This window comes from Eurytemora carolleeae, unplaced genomic scaffold (genome assembly GCF_000591075.1).
Source record: "Eurytemora carolleeae unplaced genomic scaffold, Eaff_2.0 scaffold172, whole genome shotgun sequence".
Lineage (NCBI taxonomy): Eukaryota > Metazoa > Arthropoda > Copepoda > Calanoida > Temoridae > Eurytemora > Eurytemora carolleeae.
In genome coordinates this window covers 261,819-287,960 of record NW_019396204.1, presented here as the reverse complement: position 1 = coordinate 287,960, position 26,142 = coordinate 261,819, and the positions used below count along the sequence as shown (strand labels likewise).

Below are 26,142 nucleotides of genomic sequence, written 5' to 3'. Positions count from 1 at the left end.
CCCCCCCTCCATAAACACTCCCAGTCATATGAGAACCAATTTTGAGCAAGCTAGCAACTAGAATGGATTTCTTGTTTTCCCAGATATGATGCAGTCAGCTAAAAGATTTAAGAAAGACAAAGAATCAAAATTGAAGATGAAAAGTTTCTCTGCAATCTATATACGAGTTGCAATCCAATTTTTCTTTAGCGCTACAATTTTAGATTTTTGTGATATTAAGATTTTTTCTAAAATTTTACATTAATTTGAAATCACATTCTTAGAAAAGCTATCCTTAACTTATAAATATAACAAATATATAAAAAACTAATTTCTCAGTATAAACAAAACTGGGTATAACCCAATATTCATAGGGATTAAGAGGCGACTTAAATGCTTTTTAGATTTTATATACTTATGAATAAAACGGTTCTATAGCAATTAAGTTGTTTGCCCTAGTAATTCAAAATAACAGATATATACTGAAATATATTTATATTTGATTTATTTCAAATCTGATTTGGTTCAGCCTTCCATCCAAATATATCTTAGAAACAGGTTTAGCATATTTTTAGCTATTTTATCAATTGAAATCTGTGCACAATTTATTAATTATTTTAACTCCATCAATCATTTAAGAAATTCTAAAAATGACAGAACACATGTTTAAAAGCCCAAAACAATTTAGTGGAATATTTTACAATAATAACTGTCTTCATAAAAAAAGTAGTGTAGTTGAAAAACGAAAGGTTGGCACTCTATTCACATGATTATTGAGACACCCTGTATATTCTAAATGTCATTCATGCAAACCAGTTGATTTTATAAAACTTCTTATTTGGTAAAATCAAACAGATATATATTTAGCTTTTTAAAAAATTTAAATTAAGACAGGATAAAATTTACTTTTATTACCTTTAATGATACTAACTAACCCAGGTTGAAATGAGAAAAGCACTGTCCTGCACCATCAGCCTAATCCTCTCATCTAAACCTGAAAACCATAGTTTGGTATATCAAGAGGTTCACAGTACAAACAGTACGAGTAGGGATAAGTATTAGCTTTTTTGAAAACGACTTTGATCGTTTCGCGATACAACATAAATAAAACGGAAAGTTTGTAATCAAAAATAAAACAAACTATCGCGTTTTAAAACCAAATGATTGTTTTTAATAATGTTTTCGTTTTTAAAAAGAATATAAATATGCCATGATGGTGTCACCACTACCAGAAGGAAAATTCACAAAAATGCACTTTGTGTATTTTTCTAACCAATTTTTTATGAAAAATTTTAACTAAAACGAAAGGTTAAAACTATGGTTTTCAATAACTGAAAAAATATGCACTGAATTTTAACTATTCATTAAAACAAAGAAGGTTCGTTTGTTTCAAAAAATTCAAAACGAAACGAAACCACGGAAAGATGTTAACTGGTCCACGTCTTTAATGGAACTGAACTCAAATGCTTGTCAACCCTTGCACCGGCTACCTTAATGAATTGCAGGGGTAATACTACTTTGTATAGAATACCACCCTGGTAGACATAAATATATAAATAGGCAATGGATCCTTTAAAAGAGAAAGTGTTTAGAATTTGATTCTAAAATAAAGGTAACATGTTGCATGGTTAAAGAAAAGGAAACAGGGTTGGCAAAATATACGTGACAATTCCTTTAAACACTGGGTGGTTCTTGGTTAGTCGGTGGAATGAAATTATTATTATCATACATAACAAATAGTCAAATTGAGATTTTGAGGGAATAATTAAAAAAAAAAACTGTTTAAAGACTGAAAAACAAAATATCTTTTATAGACTCAGAAGATCAAAAAGTATCTCCAAAGAAAGACATTAAAAGCAAAAACCAATTAATTTTTTGAATTCTTTTATCAGCGTTTAAAGTTGTTGCGCCTATTGTGTATGACATTCTGAAATATTTGGTTTAAAATGTGAAACCCTTTTCCAGGAAGAATTTTCGGGGTTCAGAGGCCCAAACTTTTGTATTTTAAACCTGTAGGCTGAGACGTTACGATTTATATAAAATAGACAGAAAGAGGAGCTCAACCTAACGGGGGCAGATAAAGGATTTAAGTGAGGGGGGTGTTAGATTTATTTCGGAACAAAAAAATCCAGATTTAGGAACAAATAGACATACCGCAGGCGAAAAAAAATTTAAGCTATTCTGAAATCTCAGGGGGGGAGACTTCCCCCCCTGAATCTGTCAGGGGCGTGCAAAGGTCCTGCCGCCCCTTCCCCGTATCGCCCTGCAACCTGCCATTACTGCAGGTACAGCTTTGCTGCCACGTAGATCCTGCAGTTTTGGTTTTGCATATAATGAAAAACGAGAATTTATGTTTAATATTAAAAATTAAAAATATATTTGTTCCTCTCTGTATTCCTTCAATAAGAGAGGAGTTATGATTGAAAAATGAAAACATATAATATTGCAATCTTACGTACATTTTCATTAGTTTGACTTGTTTGTGCGATGGGAACATATCAACGAGGTTATAGTGTATAGAGTGATGATGTACGCTAATCCTTTACTAATTGTTTAGACCATAAACTATACCGAGAGCGTACTTATTTGTTTATTATAAGGAAATTCTGCAGCCTAACCTATAGTACATCATTATTAGTAAACAGTTGTAAATGCAGTACAGTACAGCTAACTGAGCACACAGGTAGGAAACTATCATCCCCCTGGAATATATAGACAACTTTCACTGATATTTAAAGAATTAAACCTCGATTAAAAAGTGTGAACGTGGTTATCGAGTTTTGTCTCATACAAAATTGACGGGCTCCGGGGTTCAGGCCCAGGGAGGGAAGGAAGGCCAACCACGACGATTTCTCGTCCGAGCCACATTCTCATCATTTTCTCGCCCGAGACGCTCGAAATTCTCGTCCTTCCTACTGATAGAGATGCATATTTATAGAACATCGTTTATGGCGCATATTCATTTTTACACAAATTGGGTTGGACATTTTAAAAAAATAATATTGGAAGCTGACAAGGATTTCGAGGTGGCTTGGACGAGAAAATTAGGAGAATGTGGCTCGGACGTGATATTGTTGTGGTTGGCCTTCCTCCCCTCGTTTCAGGTGTTAGTTGGTGGTTTGTTAGTTTCACCGGAAGCACAGGGCTAAAGGGCAGAGATTAATATCATACTTTCTGTTTTGTTCTGATACTTATTTAGTTCTTTCATTCTTTTATTTATTTTTATTTATTCAAGCCTTGATCATTTGTTTTGTTTGGGTCAATTCATTCATTTATTTAGAATTCGTTTTATTCATTCATTTTCATTTGCTCATTCTTTTATTCGAACAGTTTTTCTTTCATTCTTTTTATTTGCTTTTCTTCATTTCTTTATATAGTTTTCCTTTCATTTCTTCATTTTTTAGTATTCTCATTTCTTTTTATTTGTTCTTTTATTTAATTTAATTTATACTCATTCACTTTTGTAGTTTTCATTATGTTCATTCTTATAATTTTTAAATTCATTCAGTTTTAAATGTTTATTCTAATAATTAGGTTTCTTTCTGTACATTCAAATATTCAGTTTTCTTTAATTTATTTAATTTTTTTATTTCTTAATTTATTTAGTTTTTTATTTCTTAATTTATTTAGTTTTTTATTACTTAATCTATTTAGTCTTTTTTATTTCTTAATTTATTGTTTTCAAACTATTCATGTATTAATTCAGTTTTTTTTTTTAAATGATTTATTTATTTAGTTTTTTATTTCTTAATTTATTTAGTTTTTTATTACTTAATCTATTTAGTCTTTTTTATTTCTTAATTTATTTAGTTTTCAAACTATTCATGTATTAATTCAGTTTTTTTTTTTAAATGATTTATTTATTTAGTTTATTTTTATTAATCTTTTAGTTGGTTTTTTTTATATTTTTATTTTTATTCAATAATTTATTTATTTTATTTTTACTATTATTTATTGATATTCATTATTATTTTTACAATATTTTTAAAAGCTTATTTTCTTAATGCTTTAAATTCTTTCCGTGAAATATTTTTTCACATTTGCTTTGTTTGACTTTTTTATAGTTTAGTTTAAAATCAAGATAGATTTTTTTCTCAGATTGTTTCTTCTTTAAATCTGTCTTAATTACAAAGTTACTTTTTTCTCAGATTGTTTCTTCTTTAGTTCTGTCTTATTTACAAAGTTACCTTTTTCTCAGATTGTTTCTTCTTTAGTTCTTTCTTATTTACAAAGTTACCTTTTTCTCAGATTGTTTCTTCTTTAGTTCTGTCTTATTTACAAAGTTACCTTTTTTCTCAGATTGATTCTTCTTTAGTTCTGTCTTATTTACAAAGTTACATTTGAATTTCCGAGCCGGGTCAACCTTTCCGGTTCCAGTTTGTACTGTATCGCCCGGACATTGGGTAAAGAAAGCAGACACTCAATAGGACTAGCCGGTGCAACAAGGTTGACGCGGTCAGACTTTAGGTTGAATTTACTTTTACTAAAGGGTCAGAGGTGCGTGGTATGGACAAGAATAAAAAACTTAAGAAATATTTTCAATTTTTGTATCTCTCTGAACGACTTCCAATTGAGAAAAAATAGCCAGAAAAAAAATTTCATTAATTTTCAGAAAAATCAGTTTAAAGGGTACCATTGGGAATCTTGCATGCCCTTTTTTTAACTGAAGGGTCACTTTAACTATAATTGAATTATATGCTAATAGTTACTAATTTTTCACCACAAAATTGCTGTAGAAGAACAGACAAGCAGTTTCCCATGCAGACAAATTCATCCTTGTACATTCAATTAACATTCCACAACTATTTAAGTTAAAACTAGGGGTGGGGAATGGGATAGTAGTATGGGGGGGGGGGGGTTATGTGACATGATTGAAATTTATGTAATCAAATGCAATTATTACACATATGTAAACTGACATTGCTACAACAATACAGTGCTATTGTTGAAAAGATAATTGCAACCTTGCACAAGTGAATAAATAAATCAAAGGTTTCAGATAAAAACTTTTAAATGGACGGATTGAGTTAAACTCTCTATAAGTTTTTCTTCTATTTCATTTTGATTTTGAAATTCAACAAGTTATTAACCCATTAAAGTATTATATCTATCTATATATATATACTTTGTTTGGGTGTCTGTATGTTTGTCTGTTTGTATCCCATAAACGTCAAAACGACTGAACCGATTGGGCCCCAATTTTTGTGGAACCTCACGTGATCCAAGGGAAGGTTTATGAATGATCAAAATTTCAAAAATTTGCCTCCAACAAAATTTTATTTTCATTAAATTTTTGAAAATTTTAAAAATCCACGATATTTTTTGTTTGAAAGCATTGAATATTTTTGTTTTGTTTTACAATGTACACAAAGAGAACATGTTTACAATTGATATAGAAGATGGGCGCGAAGCGTCCTAAAAGCCTAGTACTATAAATATGAAAAAGCATGCAAATAAGTACATATCTATCTATTTAATAATCTACCTTTGTCTTCAAATTTCTCAAGGTGCTAAATGAGACTTAAGAATTTTCAAAGGTGATTTCAACATATATTTATGGTACCTTTATGTGCTTAATCTTACATTTATGGTACCTTTATGTGCTTAATCTTACATTTATGGTACCTTTATGTGCTGATTCTTTTAGTAAACCATAAAAGTACTAAATTAAAGACAAATACCAAAATTCAAGCTTCAAATTAAGTGCATTTGCATGTCCGATTTACAACGGGTTTATCAGAGTAGCAATGAGTGAGATATTGCTGTTTTCCCTGCAGAAAAAGAAATAAGTTTGTTATTTATTCCCTTTTTGTTTCTGTTGTCATATTAATTCGCTTCAAGTCAATTAAAAAGAGCAAAATCTTAATTGGATTTTATCAATTTTTAGATAGAAAAAAGAAAAACATGAATATCTGAATAATTTTTATTCTAGCGAAGATTTTAAGAGTCCTATTGTGAATCCCATTAATTAATCAATTATTAATTAATTAATTAATTAATTCACTTTACATTACGTTCAATTAATCCCTTTAATGAATGTTTACAGGCTCCATTAAACACGTTGTTAGATAATTATATAATTTTCCTCGATTTAGGTCTAAACTTAGAACAATCAGATGTCAAATATTTATTTAAAGGGTCTCTCAACGTTATTACAATTTTTCAATTTCAACACTTGACCGTGTTATAGTCAAGCATTAAAAGTGTAAAGCATCAAAAACGACATTTGAAAGCATCAAAAGCAAAAAGCAAATCAAATTTGATGCCTTACTCACTTGTTAAGAGAAAATATTAACTTTCTAGTCAAATTGATATTAATATATATGTATGTAATGTATATTAAAAACAAAAATAATTTTCGAATGTCAAAGTTGTTTCGAGGATATTGTGTCGCAGTTTATCTTCAAATATTCTTTTGATTGAAAATTTAAGTTTGTTTTCTGTGGGGACATATCCACTCCTGTATGCCGAGTCCATTAGTGCCTGATCCAATCAGGGTTCAGTCATGTGTTTGATGTCTATTCTGAACCAATAGAAATAATATGGCGGTAACATCTATCTTTCTATCTATCTTATTATCCAATTAGAGTTATGAATCCTTCATACGGCGCTATCAGTAAATGGAAATATTAGCTTCTACTGAAACTATGGTGTATCCTGTAGGTTCTTATTGCATGGTTTCAGTGTGTCATGGTAATTAGTTCTCTATTGTATAATTCTTCGGAATTTAAATTTTCTGTTACAGGGGGTTTTATAACAAAGGTACAGGGGGTTTTATAACAAAAGTACAGTTTGGTTTTATAACAATGGTACAGGGGGTTTATAACAAAGGTTTTATTTTACTTTTTTAAGCATATTTAATGTTTTTATTGAGCAAATATGGTTTATAGCACTTATATACAGTGTGTCCCACAACACATGACAGTTGGTAAATAGTTTAGAATGTCTTCTTCCATAATTTGTTGATTGATACCAAAGACAATAATAAAAATATTATATAGGATTTATATTATAGTAAAATTAACTTCAAAATAAAGATATTTGAGCATGAGATTTTTAAACGAAATAAGCTGCAAACAGCCTTTAATATCTGATACAGTGTATGGAAGACGACATTCAAAACTATTTACCAACTCTCATGTTTCGTGGGACACCCTGTAGGTAGCTTGAAAAAACAACTGATTAAGCGAAATTGGTGAACAATTGCCGAGTTTCATGTTGATTTTAAGGGACTGTACGCGTAATTTTAAGTGACCCTCCATGCAAATATAACAATACCCATTGATCCCAACGCGACCGTTAAAACCTTTATTAGATAAAACTATATTTGTGTTTAGGACGGTTTATATAAAACTATATTTGTGTTTAGGACGGTTTATATAAAACTATATTTGTGTTTAGGACGGTTTATATAAAACTATATTTGTGTTTAGGACGGTTTATATAAAACTATATTTGTTATTTTACATAAAACAAATAAAACTATTAAATCTTCATTTTTACTATATTTTATTTTTAGTTTGAATTATTAAAAATTTATCTATGATCTTACTGATGGGAATAAAACTAAAGAAATCTAGATTACTCATCTTATTATTTGATAACAATTTAAACATTACTAGATCATAATATTTTTACCTTTAATTGTTGAGTTGAAAGATAATTATTTCTGATATATCTTATAACCCATGTTTCACATTTGTTTCTGAAAATGCATGCATGTATATCACTAAACAACAGACAAATATATTTAAACAAATATCAAAAATGCCAACACTCAAAAGATGAACAAGTATGAACATTTTATCACAGATATAACAACTAGGGATGTGTCTGTTCACCCTTTTGAAATCGGCTCAAGAGGATATATCTCACCATCAAATAAAGCAAATCTAAAGAAACTGCATAAGTACTGCAAACCGATGGTGTTAGTTTCAAAGCAATGTGCGAAAATCTATCAAGCCTTGCAGTGCTGTCATCATACCACATTTTTAGAAAACGAAAAACACTTGACTGGGACCAAGAAACTCCATTTCCGAAAACCACCTCTGAATAACTAAACTATACTCATGCTAAAAGTCTTGTATTGCTCCTGTTTTTTTGGCAAACCCTGTCAATCATAAATTTCGATATCCAGAGAAAAGAGTATTAGTATTAAATTGTAAACTTTTATATTGTTTAATGTAATTTTGCTTTAGACAAATATAAATGATGAATATATACACTAAACAACAGGCTGCAAATGTATTTAAAAGTACTAAAGGGACTTTTCTTCTTTGTAACTTTTTAGATAGAACAACAAACATATTTTCATAATATTTGATAAGACGAAGGTTTAAAGGGTACTTCTGTGAATCGGACATGGTACTCTGTAAATATAGTCCACAGTCCCTTAAACCATGCAGAGTGGAAATATTAAAGGTTCATGAATACAACTGTGAATACACCCTTGATACACCCTATTCAATATTCATCCTGACATGTTTTACACTCAAATCAAAGTTTGGCGTATAGAAATTGTAATAATAAATGAAATATACAAAATACGACCCGTACTCTCCTGTATGCCGAGTCCATAAGCGCCTGATCCAATCAGGGATCATTCAGGTGTTTGTTGTCTATTCTGGACCAATAGAAACAGTATGGCGGTATTATCTATCTTTCTATCTATCTCATAATCCAATTTTAGCTATCAGTAAATGGAAATATTTACTTCTACTGATACTCTAGAATAAATCTCTCTCAGAAGCAATGCAGAGTATATCGTTATTTTCCTGACAATTACCTTCATTGTCTCTGCACTATTATATTGAAACCACAAATAAATACAATCAATTTTCAGTGAGACAATAAAAAATTATAATTTTAATATTTGATCAGACATGGTTGAAAAAAACACTACTGTTTTAAAAGTTGTGTGTCACTTGAAATTATATTATATAGTATCTTCGAAGCATCTGATTTTCACGTGTTTTAAATCATGTTTGTTAGACTACAAGTCTACAGATTTGCTAGGCAACAGCAACCCTGCGCACTAGCATGCACCACTCAACAACGTGAAAAGATTAAGCTGAGCTGACCGTTTTAACATCAGATATCAGCTGATTCAATATCCCATGCATTTAATGGGGACGGGAAACTTTTAACTAAAATTAAGGCATTCTGTCATGAAAACAAAACTTTAAGCTCTTGCCACAAACTCTAATTTTAAATCCCTATATCTTTGCAACCTTATGTTATATAAACCTTTTGATTTTTCAAGCTTAGGCTATATTCATCTAACAGAGTGTAATATTTGCAATATCAAAGGTCTAAAACATCTGGTTGTAAAAATATAAGGTTGTTAAAATCAGAGTTTGTTTCAAAAACTCAGTTCCTTATTCACAGGGGTTATACAACATACACATTAAAACCCGAACCTTCAAGCACGCGCTTTAGGGACAGATACAGGGGGTGCAGGACCTTCGCACTCCCCTGAACAATTCAGGGGGGGGCATAGCCCCATCCCCCCGAGATTTCAGAATACCTTCTCAATAGCAAGAGAAAGAAAACCTAGTGCAAAACAGGAAAGTAAAAAAAAAATTTGCCTTCACATTATCCAGACTGGACAAACACCAGGCTCGAATATATTTAGAAGACGACATTCTATAAGTCCAGTGAAGCCAAGAGGATACATATTTGTAAATTAAAATACATTAGTACCCCTTGCAATACAAATTTGTGTCATTTTATAACGTAAATGTTTACAAAATTCTGTTTTTTTTTACTTTTACCATCAGTATAGTTGTACTATGTACATTTAACATGCAATTAGTTTCTTGTTATTCTTTGTGACTAATATATATATAATAGGCTTTTAGGGTGCTTCGCGCCCATCTTCTATTTTAATTGTGAACATTTTCTCTTTGTGTACATTGTAAAACGAAACAAAAAAGTTCGCGGATTTAAACAAAAAGTTTTGTGGATTTTCAAAATTTTAAAAAATTTAATGAAAATCGAATTTTGATGGAGGCAAATTTTTTAATTTTGTTCATTCATAAACCTTCCCTAGGGCCATGTGAGGTCCCACACAAAAGTTGGGTTCAATCGGTTCAACCGTATTGATAGTTATTGGATACAAACAGTAAGATAAAATTATTATTTTTTATTTATTAGAATCAATAAAATCTATAGTTTATGTAATGTTTCCATGATGATTGGTAAGGAAATTGTGATATTAAAAATTTTCAGTACAACAAAAACTACTTAATGTGTACATTTGGCCTTTTTTGTTTTCATATTATCTAATATATGTAGTATAGGAACTCTTCATTTCAAAAATCTAAGGGAGTTAAGCATTTAAATTTGTTATAATTTATAAACTATAACTAAATTTTGTTCTAAAATATTTGTTATTTATCTATATTCTCTGAATCAATTATTTTTATTTTCTTAAAAGTAACTTTTGATAAAAATGGTTTCCCCACCTCGCATAGTTTAACTGTAAGGCTTACCCCACCTCGCAGGAATAATAAAGAAAATCAATGTTTAAATGTCGTCGTCATATATTTCTGATATTCTCTCGGCCTAGTCATTGTTCTGTCTGGTTGCCGTGTCTTATGATTCCTTAATCTGGATTTTTTGTTCCGAAATAAATCTAGCACCTGCCTCACTTAAATCCTGTATCCGCCCCTTCAAGTCGCGCTTTAAAATTTTTAGATATTAAGGACATAGAAAAATATATAAACGGGTAAGGTCAAACCAAGGGCAAAGACCTGGCAACAAAATCTGGCCATGATGTCAATAGTTAATGGATAATATTCATAATGGTGTAGATCGTTAATGTATAAGAGCTAAATTATACGTCTAAAAATCTCATATCAATATTACATCATCCTTGATCGCAATGCATGCAGATTGCAGAAACCCTTTTTTACTCTTTCTTATGAGAATTTATACGAAGCTTCAGTAGAGAGAAATCTTATCTTTCAAAATTATCAAAATGAATATTTCCAAAAGTGTTCAGTATAAACATGTTTGCACTTTGTCTACGCATGCTTTAACTCTTTCCCCTTGTAATATAATGTAAATATGTTCCTTTAGACTTCTTACGTGACATTTTTCAGTTAAACAAAATTGCATTAGTTTGCAGGGGAAAAATAATATTGCGGGTCAAAGACATGGGAATTAACATAGGAAATTTTAATATGAATTTTCAGATAATAAATTACTTTAAATTTTTCTGCTTCGGAATTGAAGAAGTACTTTTTTGATGAAAATTTTCTCAAATTCATCTTCGATGCAATAAAAAAAATATTTTAGATACTTTTGCTTCCCAAAATTTTCCAACTCATTAGTTTTTAGCTGTTTTTGTGAAGATAGATGAAAAAATCGTCAAAAAATATAAATTACTAGGCTTGTAGGGCGCTTCGCGCCCATCTTCTATTTAAATTGTGTACATTTTCTGTTTGTTTACATTTTAAAACAAAGAAGACCATTTTTTTCAAGAATTAAAATTTTTTTTACAAAATTAAAAACCTTTAAAACACATTTTTTAAATTTTTATCGTAAACCTTCCCTGTGGTCACCTGATGTCCTACAAAAAATTTGGGCCCGATCGGTTCAGCTGTTTTGACGTTTATTGAATACAAACAATCAAACAAACAGACAAGCTAAATTTATATTTAGATGGTTATCAAAATATGCGTCTTAGAGCAAATGTGAGCAAAACTTTGGAAAAATGTTTGTGTGTTAAATCAAACAAAGCTTGTATCACGTGATTAACAACTTCAACCTCTTCTTCTCGACTTTAGGAGTTAATCCCAATGAAAATAAACCGACATTGGTCGGTTTAGTGGAGAATAAGGCTCAAATGTTGAGTCATCAAAACCCGGATTGCGCCAATTCAAACAATGAAAATCCGCCAAATAGAATAAAAAAACTGGTTTTATGAACACATCTCGGTGGAAAATTAGATGCAACTTAAATCCGAAAGTTCAAGCTGTAAATATAAGGCCCAACGACAGCTTAGACCTGAGTTGTATTTCCTTGAATTTTTGAAATCGCCATTTGCCGGCTCTGTCATGATAACTTGATAATTCCATCTACCCGTTCTAAAAAAATTTTGATTTGTTCAATTTTATTTTTAATGAATGTTACTTCTAATTTTCTACTTTGTTAAATTTTTAACTGCAAATAAAATATCTGATATTTTCCTTAAATAGTTTCACCCATAGTATAAAAACAAACGTCTGAATATTAATTTGCTACGTTGTCATTTGCTATGCATCCAAGAGACGTCTAAACATTTGATTTGTATCGAAGAGACGTCATAAACATTTAAGATGTATCCATGAGAGACGCCTAACTCTAGCTAAACATTTGATATGTATTCAAGAGACACGTCTAAACATTTGACATGTATCATGAGAGACGTCTAGCTAAACATTTGATATGCATCCAAGAGACGTATAACCGGCTAAGCCGAAAATGACCCTAGTAAAACTTTATAAGCGGTCAAAATGGAAAAATTTGATTCAGAAATATTTTTGAAAATCCATTTGTAAAAACAGAAAAATTCGCCAAATTTGAAGTTTTCGGAAGCATTGAATAATGAATATAAGCAACGAACAATGGTTCGAATGTTTTAAATTCGGTGTAAAAATGTCTGATTTTGATATATTAATTAACATTCTTTTGTCTAGTAAAATAATCTATAAATATTTTTGAAAGAAAGATTACGTGACTTGTCTAGAATAATTACAAATTATCGGATAAATATTTATCAATATATATACTTTGCTTGTATGTTTGTATCATATAAACGTTGAAAAGGGAAAAACCGATCATGCAAAAATTTTGTGTGATACCTCACATGACTCCAGGGAAGGTTTTTGAATGACAATAATATTAAAAGTTTGCCTCAAAAAAAATTCAATTTTCATTAAATTTGAAAATTCACGAATTTTTTTTTTAAACACACAAATTTTTTTTGGTTTTGTTTCACAATTTACTCAAAGAAAAAATGTTCAGTATTGAAATCAAAGATGGAAGCGAAGCGCCCTAAATGCCTCGTTATTTTATTTTATCATTGAATAAAAAACTTTTCAAAAAATAGTGAATTCACAATCATTATCTTTTTTGAATTTAATTTTAAATTTTATAATATAAAAATTTTTTTTTTGATACATTAATAAAAGTTTGTCTTAAAGTCGACTTCATGTATTATGCATAGTAATAATAATACAATTAGTCAATAATTTTTAAAATTACAAAATATCTATATTTTAAAAAAAAATCATTCTTATAAAACTTAAATATCTTAAAATTAGTATTTTCTTAGATTCGGCCAAATTTTTCTTTTTATGTCTTTTCAAGAGATATGCAAGAAAGTTAGTCTGGACTGCAAGGTTTGGTATGCAGCCATGTCTGATATTGATTTTACAATCAACATTCCTGACAAATCAAGTAAACCCAGGAAACTTGGCAGGATCATTCACCTCCGAACAGATAAAATTTAATAATTTTGTCCCTTTGAAATTTTGTTTTTTTCAATGAAAACGGAAAAAATTATTATTTGTTATATATTGATAATATACAGGGTGAGCTTAAAAAACGGAATTATCGATGTTTTGAACAAAATGTTCGGAATATTAGAAAAATCCGCAAAACCTAACTTTTTAGAAAAATATATGATCTGCTGTTTTCCAAAATTTCATAAAAATTAATTAAAACTTGAATAAGATATAAAAAAAATCCGCAAAAATTTAAAATGGAAATCTCTTATAGTAAATGTTATCAACTGTTATGACTATTATAAACTGTTATGAACTTTTATGAACTGTTATGAACTGTTATGAACTGTTATGAACTGTTATGAACTGTTATGAACTGTTATGAACTGTTATGACTTCAAAAATGCAAATCATTGACTTACATTTTTTGTTAATTCTAATAAAAATTTGAATGAATTTTTCAAATATAAAATTTATTTTATCGTCTTCTTTTTTCAATGTTCCAAAATATTTTTGATTTTTTATTACATTATTTTTTATCTAAAACCTGAACAAAACAAAAATTTAGACAATTTTATCCAACACATAGTATTCCCGGATTTTTACTCACCCTGTACAAATACAGAGCGTCTCGAAAATGAATAAACATGTAAATATAGAGACAAATCGAAAATATTTTATGTTGTTTTAAAAAATGAAGTAAAGGCATTTTGAAATTCCGGAGACAATTAATCGTGTTAATCGTTTTCAGCGAAGATCGCACTATAATTTGTTCACAGGTTATTTGTTATTTGTCGTCGTTTAATTTCCATATTTTTTGAGAAAAATGGTGAGGATGATAAATAATTCTAGGTCGTTTATGAACATTCTTTTGCAATTTGCAGAAACTTCTGTCATGGACAATACGCATGTTTATTTTGTGCAGAAATTTAATTGAATATATATTATAATTCTGTAATTTAAAAAAAGTAAAATCTGGGTAATTTAATTCAATTTTTTATACGTGCTCAGATTTTTTTATAAAAAAGCCATGCTAAAACTAAAAAACTGTGTGTTTTGATCACTTGTCTTAAAACATTTTTATTTTAACGATAACTGAAAATTTTTAACTGTTTGTGCTTAAAACAGAATTTTTTTTTCAATTTTGTTTAAATTTTAACTTAACTGTTAATTTTTCGGAACTGTTAAAAAAATGCAGCTTTTATATCACATAAATTCACTGTTAAAAACCTAACATGTTCGCAAAAACGAACATTTTATTGAAACTATTGAACAGATTTCTAGGAAGATCTAACAAACTTCTATAATCCGCGCTAATTCTGTTCGTAATGTTGAACAACATTATCTAAATTCAAAATACTGTATAACTTTATTTTGTCCTGCGGCTGGTAAAGCATGCAGAATTCAACTGGAAACTTTCCTCTCGGAGGCCTTGGCAGAGAACTACCCGGCCTTTCATTCAAAATATAGTGCATTGTTTCAGGCAGGTTCATTTTAGGAGTAGGGGTCATTGCAGGGAGGAGGGGAGGAGTTTAGAGTCATTGCAGGGAGGAAGGGAGGAGTTAGGGTCATTGCAGGGAGGAGGGGAGGAGTTTAGAGTCATTGCAGGGAGGAAGGGAGGAGTTAGGGTCATTGCAGGGAGGAGGGGAGGAGTTTAGGGTCATTGCAGGGAGGAGGGGAGGAGTTTAGGGTCAAACTCAATTTAGTGAGGAGGGAAGGGTCATTTCATGGAGGGAGGAGAGAGGGGTGATTTTAGGAAGGAGGGGAGGGTCAATTGACAGAGAGAACATACCTGGCCCTTTTATTTGAAATAGTGCATTTCAATCAGGTTCATTTTAGGAAGGACCCCCTCCTTCCTAAAATAAACCTGAGAGGGGTCATTGCATTTTTGGAGGATTGCTTGATGTTCATTGTCATGAACAACACAGTAATGAGGGATTATTGAATTTGTAGCTATGCGAAAAAAATGCAATTTTTGGCCAAAGCTGTACTTTGGTAGAATTACAATTTTTGGCAGATAACTAAATTTTGGTAAAAAACCATATTTTTTTTTGAATTTCTTCACGATTCATAGAGGAACTTATTTGGAAATTTGGAGGAATATTTTTCAACATTTTGAATTTAGCTTTTTATCGTCTACAGAGATAAAAGTGTTTTCTTTGGATGATTCATTGAAAAATCTTTCAGTTGAAAATGAAATGTTTTATCGGTCTCTTCGTTTATCTTCAATCCCAGACATAAATCCTAGGAATAGCAAGGTTCACCAATTGCCCCTCTACCATAAGGGTTTGTGCAAAGGTTTTCTCCTACTTATTCCCGTGCCATAATGTAACCAACTTTACTCATAATAGCTATTTCTTCAGATCCTCAAACATAGGTTTAATAACGAGATTTGTTAGTTTACATTTTATTGACACAAATATATTTGTTATAACGGTTTCCTATCTAATCCACACTCCATAGGGCTAAAAAGTCTCTCAGTAGTTCATCTGAGCTTCTGTTCCCTGATGTGCTAGATGTGGTCCCGGCTAATCCTTCTATAGATCATATATCCTGATCAATCCTAGCTATCTCATTCATAGATCATATTCCATAGGGCTAAGGAGTCCCTCAGTAGTTCATCTGTAGTTGATATAACTGGTCATTTATGATCATCCTTGTTATCTATCAATCTGCCACAGATATATGATCCTCTCCTTGTAGCTCTCCTGTAGTTAATACAACTGGTGATTTATGATCAACCTAGTTCTCTACCAATCTGCCACAGATCTATGATCCTCTTCTTGTAGCTCTCTTGAAGTTAATACAACTGGTGAATTATGATCATCCTTGTTATCTATCAATTTGCCAAAGATCTATGATCCTCTTCTTGTAGCTCTCCTGTAGTTAATACAACTGGTGATTTATGATCAACCTAGTTCTCTATCAATCTGCCACAGATCTATGATCCTCTTCTTGTAGCTCTCCTGAAGTTAATACAACTGGTGATTTATGATCATCCTAGTTCTCTATCAATCTGCCACAGTATCTATCTACAGTCTCCACAGTATCTGCAACATCTATGGTATCTACAGTATCCTCCCTATCTGCAGTGTCCACAGTATCTACAGCATCTTTGATATCTGCATTATCTGCATCTGCATTATCCCCCATCATCTGTAGGATCTGTAGTCTGTCCTACATCTCTGTTGATCCCCAGTCTGCTCTATATCTCTGTGATCTGTAGGATGCTCTGCATCTTGGTTGATCTCCCATCTACTCTATATCTCCTTGATCTGTAGGATGCTCTGCATCTCGGTTGATCTCCCATCTACTCATCTCCTTGATCTGTAGGATACTCTGCATCTCAGTTGATCTCCAATCTGCTCTAAATCTCTAGATCTGTAGGATGCTCTGCATCTCGGTTGATCTCCAGTGTCCACAATATGCACTAATATCCAAAGTATCCAAGTATGCTCTACCTCTTATCAGTTATCTGTGAGTGTTCTGTTAGCATTCAATAAAGGGTAAGTCCCCAAAGACCTTTGAAGGAATAAACAGAGCTTGCTCAATGTCTATTCGATTCTAAGGTTCTGGGTACACTGATCCTATTCTCCAGGTTCTCTTATAACTATAACTCAGACAAAGGGTTGAGGGTTTTTGCATCAGATGATTCATCTAATCTTTACACCATGCTTTATTCACTATTTATATCCTAGTTTGTGATATCCTAGTTCATGATATCCTAGCTCATGATATCCTAGCTCATGATATCCTAGTTCCCCTTGGTATCCTAGAGCTCCTGGTCTCTCTCTGTATCCTGGATATTCTGGTTCCTGATATCCTTAGTTATCTTTGGTATCCTAGAGCTTCTAGTTTCTATCTGTATCCTGTATATTCTAGTTCCTGATATCCTTAGTTCCCCCTCGGTATCCTAGAGCTTCTAGTTCATATCTGTATCTTGGATATTCTAGTTCTTGATATCCTTATTCCTAATCCTGAATGGTATTTTAGACAGGCTGGTACAAGAGTAAATGGTCCAGTCCCAGAACTAAAGGATATAAATCTCTGGATGAGATTGAGTGGATCTCCTATTTCTGACTGGATTATCTAGCTGCTCCAGATAAGTGAAGAGCTGTCTACAAAGAGCAACCTCTCCAATCTCAGGATGATGTAGTATCTGGTATCCTGGATTATCTCATTCATATCTGGAGGATGTATAGATCTTGTCCTCATAGATCCTTCTCTCCTGGAGTCGTTGATCTATACTGGTATTCTAGCTGCTTCAATCCACGAACAAGATCAGGTTCTTGTATAGAATCCTCTGTAGAGTATGGAGCAGCTCCTGATGTATTAGCTAGACAGTCTAGTTCTATTCTATCTGTATATTCTGGTCTCCCTGTGTCTCCAATGTTTCTGTGCCTAGAAACAACTGGAGAGTTAGCTCAGACTAGCTGAACTGTGGTTGGACTTGGTTGCCCTGGATACGTGAGTTGCTCTATATTTCCAGTGTCCCTGTCAATAGGACCGGCTCGGGTATCTAGGGTTTCTTCTGGCTCATCTTCGTCCAGGGTTGGACTAGCTGGAACTGTTACAATTTGTGGGTAGTCCAGATATCACAGAAGGGAATCCTTGAATGAGTTTGATGAGTCTGATGGTATAAGCAATCCATGCTTTAAATACTACAAAAACACCAAGCACCATGAAAAAAAAGATATTGTGAAACTGAGTAATATATAGAACAAGAGAAACAACATGTTCGGAAAGTATATTGATCATTTGCCTTACTTTTCAGAAACCATGGAATACCCAGGGTGGGCTCTACGTGAAGAAGCTGCGTTTAAGACGTGTTTGAAAGGTAAGGCATTGAAATATTAGCTGAATTAAATTAACTTAAAGACACACCCAAAATGCTAATGCAGTTAGCTCTTTCTTCCAATTATCTTTTTCATGGGTGTAAGCCAATCTATGTGTGCACAGTATAAAAAAGGCTTGGATCTGTTGAAATTGATTGTTAGCGTACATAATTCCTAGAGGAGCATCCCTAATTAACAAAGGTACCCTTTGAACCTTTGACTGATAAAGGAATCTACTGAAATGCTTTTGATAGCTAAACCCCTTATTTGCAAGCTGTTATATATTTAAGAAATATCTGTGTAATAAATATATTGTTATTCATAATAGCACAACCAGACCCATTTGGTTGCATGAGGTCAGGGTGACGTCAAAACATGACCAGTCCCTTAAGTTTGGTTTAGGCCAGGTAAGGTCAGATTAGATTACCTAATTGGTCTTATACTAGTCCTTAATCAGATTAGGTCAATTTAGGGCAATATTGGTTGCGTTACCTAACTGTTCATTAACTTGCTCCTTAAAGCAGATTAGGTCTTGCATGGTTGGATTACCAAACTGGTCTTAACTGCCCATAAGTCAGATTTAGATCGGATTAGGTAAATTAGGTTCTTCCAAGTTTTGCCAATAGATGTCTCTATACCTGAAATTTAGATAAAAACACTTTTTGGCCTCGGAAAAATTGAATTTTCAAATATTTTTTTAATAGAATTGATATGTAAGAAATAAAAGCAAAACATTTGAAAAAATACCATTTTAGAAAAATTTGATTTTTATCGAATTCATTGATGCTTTCTGAAATATCAATGTCAGTAAATCATGAATTTTGTGATAAGTAGAAGTTGCAGGTATAGTTAAGTGTGTGCGAATTTGGATGAAGATAAATGAATGTATGATGTATATGAATAATGGTAATTGGTTGAATAGTGAATTGGTCCATTGATGTTGTAGTGTTAAGTATAAAGAGATATAGATTAATCTATGTTCTGTGGTCAAGCATAAGATAAGTGTGTATTAATAGTTTGGTGTGTTTGTATAAAATGCCTTCTTTTTGAGCGAAAATTTTATGTTTTTTTAAAAAGAAAATGGTATTGAAGGTTTTAAAGCTAGTTTTTGTACATTTTCTTTACACTTTTCAGATTATTAAATGCCTTTTTTCGAAATTAAAAAATGTAAATACTTTCAAACTAGAGGTTTTTGCAGTATTGAGATTTGATAATCTCACTACCTTAGAACTTGACACTATATACTTTTATTTTATAAAACTGGGGCATTTTATACCTACAGCTGGTTGCTAGGGTATGTTAAAAGAAAAATCTCTCTACTTGATGAACAGTCAAAAGTTAAAAGGGTACCTTTGTGAATCAAACATTGCTCTCTTTGTATAGAGGATTACTTGAAATTTCACTTAAATTCCATTTAACTTAAACCAACATCAATTATTTAGGTACAATCAATGTTACTTCTAAGTTTGATGACCCATTTTCTCTTGTGGTTATTTTGGAGAAGAAAAATGATGGCAATGATGATGATTATGACAAGTATTTAAACTATGTTGCTCTTGAGGTTGGAAATCATGCTGCTGAGTTTAAAATCAAGATTGGAGGTGAGAAACACACCCTAATGAAAGAAACTGGTGATGTGGGATTAGATAAAGGAGTTACTCAAACATACTGGTTCTCTTATGACCGAGATGGAAAGGTGATCAAGTATGGGAAGGGACATGCGATGGAAGAAACAACATTGATGATGTATGACTTCAAGAAGAGCTATGATTCTAAAACAACAATTTTCTTTGATATCCATCCCAGCACTAAGAGCTCTATTCTTCTCTACAGCAGTGCCATTAAGATCATAGAAAACACAGCTGATAAAACAACTGTAGGATCCATTGATTTTGAACCTTGGATTTATGTTACAAGGGAACCAATGATCTTCACTCCATCTCCATCTCTAAAGGAGTTTGAACTAACTGTACAAGATTTGATCAATCCTGAGCACACTCACCCAAACCGTCTACCTTCTGAATGCAAAATAATCTATGATGATATTAAAAACATCCAGGTGCTTGATCCTAGGCTAATAGATCTAATTAGAAATAGCATTCAAACAAAAGGGTTTATCCTCAACAAGATCCTAAAGCAGAAGGCATATCTAAGAATAACTCTTGGAGAAAATGTAGGGAACTCACCAGGATGTCCTAACGTTCTTGAAATATGGCCAGCAGGGGCGGAAAGTCCAATCCACAACCATGGGAGATGTAGTGCAGTAATCAAGGTACTCCATGGAAGTATCCAATGTAGAATCTTTAATAAATTAACAAATCCTCCAGCTATAAACCCAACTTCTATCAAAGACTTTACTGCTAGCAAAGGTGATTATACCTGGATGAATGAACAATGGTTCCAAACTCACCAGCTAAGGAATATATCTGATGACTATTGTGCAACACTTCAGTGCTACCAATATGCACCTGAGGATGGCACCCACTATTCTATGTTTAATTACAAGGCCCAAGCAGAGTACGCTGGATTCCAACCAGGGTCAGATCTCCAGTTTGAGAAGATGAAGGAAATGGTTCTTAAAGAGTGGGCAAACAGTTTGCTAGTGAAAGAGAATCATTCTTTGCAGGAGGAAATTGCTGATAAGCTTAGGAAATTACAGGCAATAGAAGTCCTTAAAACCAATCTGGAGAATGAAAACCAACGGTTAAAGAATGTGGAGAATGAGAACAAGCATTTGAAGAATGAAAACATAAGATTAAAGATTGCAGAGGATGAGAACAAACATCTAAAGAATGAAAACATAAGATTGAAGATTGCAGAGGATGAGAACAAGCATCTGAAGAATGAAAACATAAGATTGAGGATTCCGGAGATGGCGTTAGATGTTAAGAGTATTGTAAGAGATTTAAATGGAAGATTGGCCCAAAGCTCCTAGTATACATATAATTACAAAGAATAGCAATGAACTAAACATGCATGTAAAATGTACATATAGTATAATAATTAGGCTGATGGTAATAGACAACAAAACAGGATTTTGTAAACATAAAATAGTATCCTCTTGGATTTAATGGAAATATAGAATGTCGTCTTCTAAATATATTCAAGCTGGTGTTTGTTCAGTTTGGATGATGTGACCGCTGATCACAGACATTTTACTTGTACTAATTCTAAAACCGTTTTCCTCAAAAACTCCTTTTATTATTTTAACATTTATTAGAGGCTATTTTAATGTTAACTATTTATCTATATTTTATAAACAGAGTTACACACAAAGGATGAGAGTTCAGAGACGACTTTAAAGAATTATCATTGTCTATTACATCATGTTCATAATTCTCTAAAACTGTAAATTTGTTTGTTTCTTTTCCAAATCATAAAAAAAGCAATTATAAACTAACTTTGACCTTGATATTATCATATCTTTATAGTTTCTAATCGTCCTAATCCTTTGTGGGTAACCCAGTACAAATATGACATAGATTAATTTTTAAATGATTAATATTTGTGATATTTAAAATCAAATAAACTCTTAATAAATTATCTTCTATCTACTTTATATAACTTTATATACTTTATATACTTTATAACGCCATATTTTTAAAAAATGTATTTATTTTCAAGGATCGGACACTTAAAAAAAATAATATTGAAAGGACGAGGATTTCGTTCGATGTGGTTCGGACGAGAAAATGATGAGAATGTGGTTCGGACTAGAGATTGATGTGGTTGGCCTTCCTCCCCTCCCCCGGGGAGGGTTTATCAATGATCAAAATTTCAATAAAATTCAAATGTCATTAAATTAAAAATCCACCAACTTCTTGTTTAGTTTTTGTTTCACAATGTATACAAAGAGAAAATGTCCGAAATTAAAATAGAAGATGCTTTAGAAGTTTAAGTTTTGTGTTTAATGTATTACCGTTATAGGAATACAATTGTAATTCTACACGGGGGGGGAATGCCCCCCCTCCCACTGTGTACGACCTTGCTTTGGGATCAATCTTCTATCTTAAATTGACATTCCTTTATAAAAAGCTGGTTTTTTGGTATGCAACAATTTTCATTGAATCCCGCTACTCTAAAATCATTTCAATTGCTTTAAATAAGAAAGTTTCCATTGAATCCTGCCAGGTTTTCAATGGTTTTACAACTCTTCTCTCGACAATGACAAACATTACAGTCAAAAATTGATTTGATTCTAGGCAACATTATTAAACTTTCCCGTCCCTGCTTTTTTCTCTTAAACACTATTTTTAAGAACATTTTCTATTTCATATCTTGAATCTTTCTCTCACATAAATTTGACGAGTTTAAAATTTATTGTTTCAGGACTTATTAACTAGTACACAATTTACAGATTATGTTTCAGGACTTATTAACTAGTACACAATTTACAGATTATAAGTTTGCAACTAAAGGCACTGATTACTCGCTATAAGTTATGGCAAGAAAATAGTCAAAGTTTAAAAATATCAATAGTTTACACCAATAAATTGCAAAAATATTTTTATTTTTTAGGCTAGGGCGTTGAAAGGGGGGGTATGGGGGGGTAATTATTGATTTTTAGCTACAGGGCTGTTCTTTATAACGTTAACAGGCCCTTGAAAAATGCAATCCAATGGTGCTATTCAAGTTGTCATATTTTGACACAGGGTGTCTAAAAAAGTGAAAACAGAAGAAAAAATTTGGTTTCCACATAACTATAAGCAATCGGATCAAATATTAAAACAAAGGTGTGTTAAAAAAGTTGTAACAAAAAAGCATGTTTTTTAAAGAAACATTGTCTAATAACTTTGTAACCAGATCGAATATGTCAACAGCAAACAAAATCCTTTCAAATAATGTAATAACTTAGGTATACGCAAACCTTTGGCTTCCTATGCCTTTTAGTTTGACTTCCAAGTGGATGCATTTTCCTCGCCGTAAAAACCATTCCCTCAGCTCTTGATTTTGATTTTCTCATGATCCAGCTTCATAGAGAATGTAAGATAGGATATATATAAATGTATGATGGTTTAGAAGTTAATCTCACTTCTCTTGGACGATCTTAAATGGCTTGCAATAGGTCTGTCAAAAAATTTCTGTGAATTTTCCCCACGTTGCTTCTGTTGCTGCTGAGCCTTTAAGAGTAAAAGAGTCAAATTTCCACAAGGTAGAGTTAAATTCATCTTGTTCCAGCTGACCGCAGAATCTCATTTATCTGAAGACATACCCAGACCCTTCAGGCTCGCAAATATTTCTCATAAATAATCTCGAATTCATTTTGACGTATGGATACTAGGAAAGTAATGACTGAGGTCCGACTGTTTATGTTTGATGTTGGCGGAGAACTGACCATTTGAAGAAGAATAAATTATCAGATTTCCTTAAGGCACAGTTTGATTCAACTTAATCCATCTTGTTTAATGAAAGAGAACTTGGTAAAAACCTTTGAAATTGTTCCAGGCTCATAAATATTTCCCTAAGATCATCTTGTCGTGGATACTGGATACTAATATAATAAAAGTGCGACTGTTCATGTCAAATGCTGAAAGAGAACTGACTGATTTAAAATTGGAATTTTGTAAAAAAAATTCGCGCATTTCTAAGATTTTTCAATGCAGGCAAATGAAAAATCCCGCCGGGTTTCAATGAAATTTTTTATTTATGCTTGCACTGGTGAAAACCACCTTTTAAAAAAGGAATGTCATTTACTCTCAGACAAATTTCCATTGATTCTAATTTGTCTGAGAGTAAATGATACATTTTTTTTGATCTAATGAAACAGCAAATGATCCTAATTCGGAGGTCTAAAAATTATGACCTGCATCTCACCCCGGACTAACCAGAGTGAGCAGCATTCGGTTTCTTCTATTTGAAATCAAACGTGCTTTGGTTTATAATTCAACAAACTTTTACCTTACGGATTTGTTTATTTTATACTTTTTCCTTCGAAATGCATATGCCGACAAAAAAGTATTTAACAAAAAAGACTAAAAAGTTGTGTTTAATGGGTCGAATTGTGATCGAAAGTCACAGCTTTCTGCAATATTGACAGAACCGTTAAATCCACGTGATCTGAACCTTCAGCAACGATTGAGAGCAAATTTTAGCCTTATTCTATAATATCACTTATATGTTCTATAATATCACAAATATGTTACATGTTTTTCTATAATATCACATATATGTTCTATAATATCACATATATGTTCTATAATATCACATATATGTTCTATAATATCACATATATGTTCTATAATATCACTTATATGTTCTATATATTGTACTATATCACATCAAACTGGATAGAAAGAGAAGGGTAAATGTAGGTATCAACCGCACTGGAGCGTCTCTAGTTTTCATGCAATGCAAAAATATGAGAAATTGCCAACATTTAAAACATTTTGCTTCTTCTTAATAACTCTACAATGTATGGAGTTTTAAATCTTACATCATGCATGGATAATATGCTTTAGTATTATGAAATATTGAATTACGTGTGAAATTCTGTTATAAAACCCAAGGAAAGGGCTGGAAAAAGTACGAAATTTTTAGGGTTTTAATTAACTTCATTTATAAAACCTAAATAAAGTGCTAAAATGTACGAAATTTTTTTGTTTCTAAAAAACCTTAAGAAAGTGCACATAAAAGTACGAAATTTTTAGGTTTCTAAAAAAGTAAAGTGAGTGCTCAAAAAGTAAGAAAATTTTTAAGTTTTTTTAAAACTTTCTTTCCGAAATCTTAAGTAAATGCATAAAAAGTGCGAAATTTTAGGTTTCTTAAAAAACCTAAAGAAAGTGCTTCAAAAGTACAAAATTTTTATATTTCTAAAAAAATTACGAAAGTTTTTGTTTTTTTTAAGAACTTATATTATAAAACCTAAATAAAGTGCTGGAAAAATTAGAAATTTTTAGTATCTAACTAACCTAAAGAAAGTGCTCAAAAAGTACGTCATTTTTATGTTTTTAATAAAGTCATTTTAGAAAACATTAAAAAGGGCTCAAAAAGTACTAAATTTATAGTTTTTTTTTTAAAAACTCAAGAAAGTGGTGGAAAAATACGAAATTTTTATGTTTCTAAAAAACCTAAAGAAAACGGTTGAAAAATACGAAATTTTTAGGTTTCTAAAAAACCAAAAAACGTGCCAAAAAATACGAACTTTTTAGGTTTCATATACTCAAAAGAAAGTAAATATATCAACCAAACACTGCAAAAAAAACTTTTTTACTTCTAAAACCCAACTCTGAACTTTTGAATTAAGAGATTATAAAAATTTTCTCCTTTCTGAATGGTTCATCAAGTGTTAGGATAAAAATAAGCGAAAGAAATAAAACGAAAGATTTGAAAATTTTTTCTGTTAAAATAATTCAGTAAATCTTGAAGAAATGACCTGGATCCGGATCCATTTTTTTCCAGTGCAGATCCAGGATCCGGATCCGCATCAAAATTAAATGGATCCAAAAGCACTGGTTTATACATTATACAATCTTGTATAAAACCTACAAAAGGGCTAAAAAAGTTAAATTTTGTGAAGAAAACCTGAAGGGAGTGCTGAAAAGCTACCAGTTTATTGGGTTTAACAAAACTTCCATTAAAAAATTGTGTGATAAAAAGTACGAATTTTTTAGGTTAATAAATCTAGTATTTTTGTCTATTTTGAATTAGTAGACCTTATCAAGCAGGAAGTGAGGAAACCAAAATGAAACGTGGAACAATCGGGTTGATCACTTTTTAAATATCAGGGAAAAGAAAATTTAAAAATATAGATTAGCAGCTTCTCTCATACATTTATGTTAAGAGANTAATAACCATTTATATTGAACATAAAGTTGGCATGAATGATAAAGTACACA

General features: G+C 31.6%; 2 protein-coding genes across 2 annotated transcripts in view; one reads left to right on the top strand and one right to left on the bottom strand.

Annotated features, from left to right (window-relative positions):
- LOC111698055 (trafficking kinesin-binding protein 1) overlaps window positions 1–351 on the bottom strand; it is a 3,391-nt gene extending 3,040 nt beyond the window's left edge. Inside the window, exon 1 of the mRNA XM_023468286.1 lies at window positions 341–351. Coding sequence (XP_023324054.1) covers window positions 341–351 — 11 coding nt within the window. The remainder of the gene's footprint in view (window positions 1–340) is intronic.
- Window positions 352–18,250: 17,899 nt separating this feature from the next.
- Window positions 18,251–21,328, top strand: LOC111698051 (uncharacterized). The gene is made up of 2 exons (XM_023468284.1): window positions 18,251–18,309; window positions 19,750–21,328. Exons 1-2 carry the CDS (start codon window positions 18,252–18,254, stop codon window positions 21,240–21,242), a joined length of 1,551 nt encoding a protein of 516 aa, XP_023324052.1. The 5' UTR covers window position 18,251; the 3' UTR covers window positions 21,243–21,328.
- Window positions 21,329–26,142: the final 4,814 nt, after the last annotated feature.

Coding starts and splice junctions, on each gene's coding strand:
- LOC111698051 (XM_023468284.1), top strand. CDS start 18,252: ATGGAATACCCAGGGTGGGCTCTACGTGAAGAAGCTGCGTTTAAGACG. Junction 18,310..19,749: donor GTTTAAGACGTGTTTGAAAG/GTAAGGCATTGA, acceptor TCAATTATTTAG/GTACAATCAATGTTACTTCT.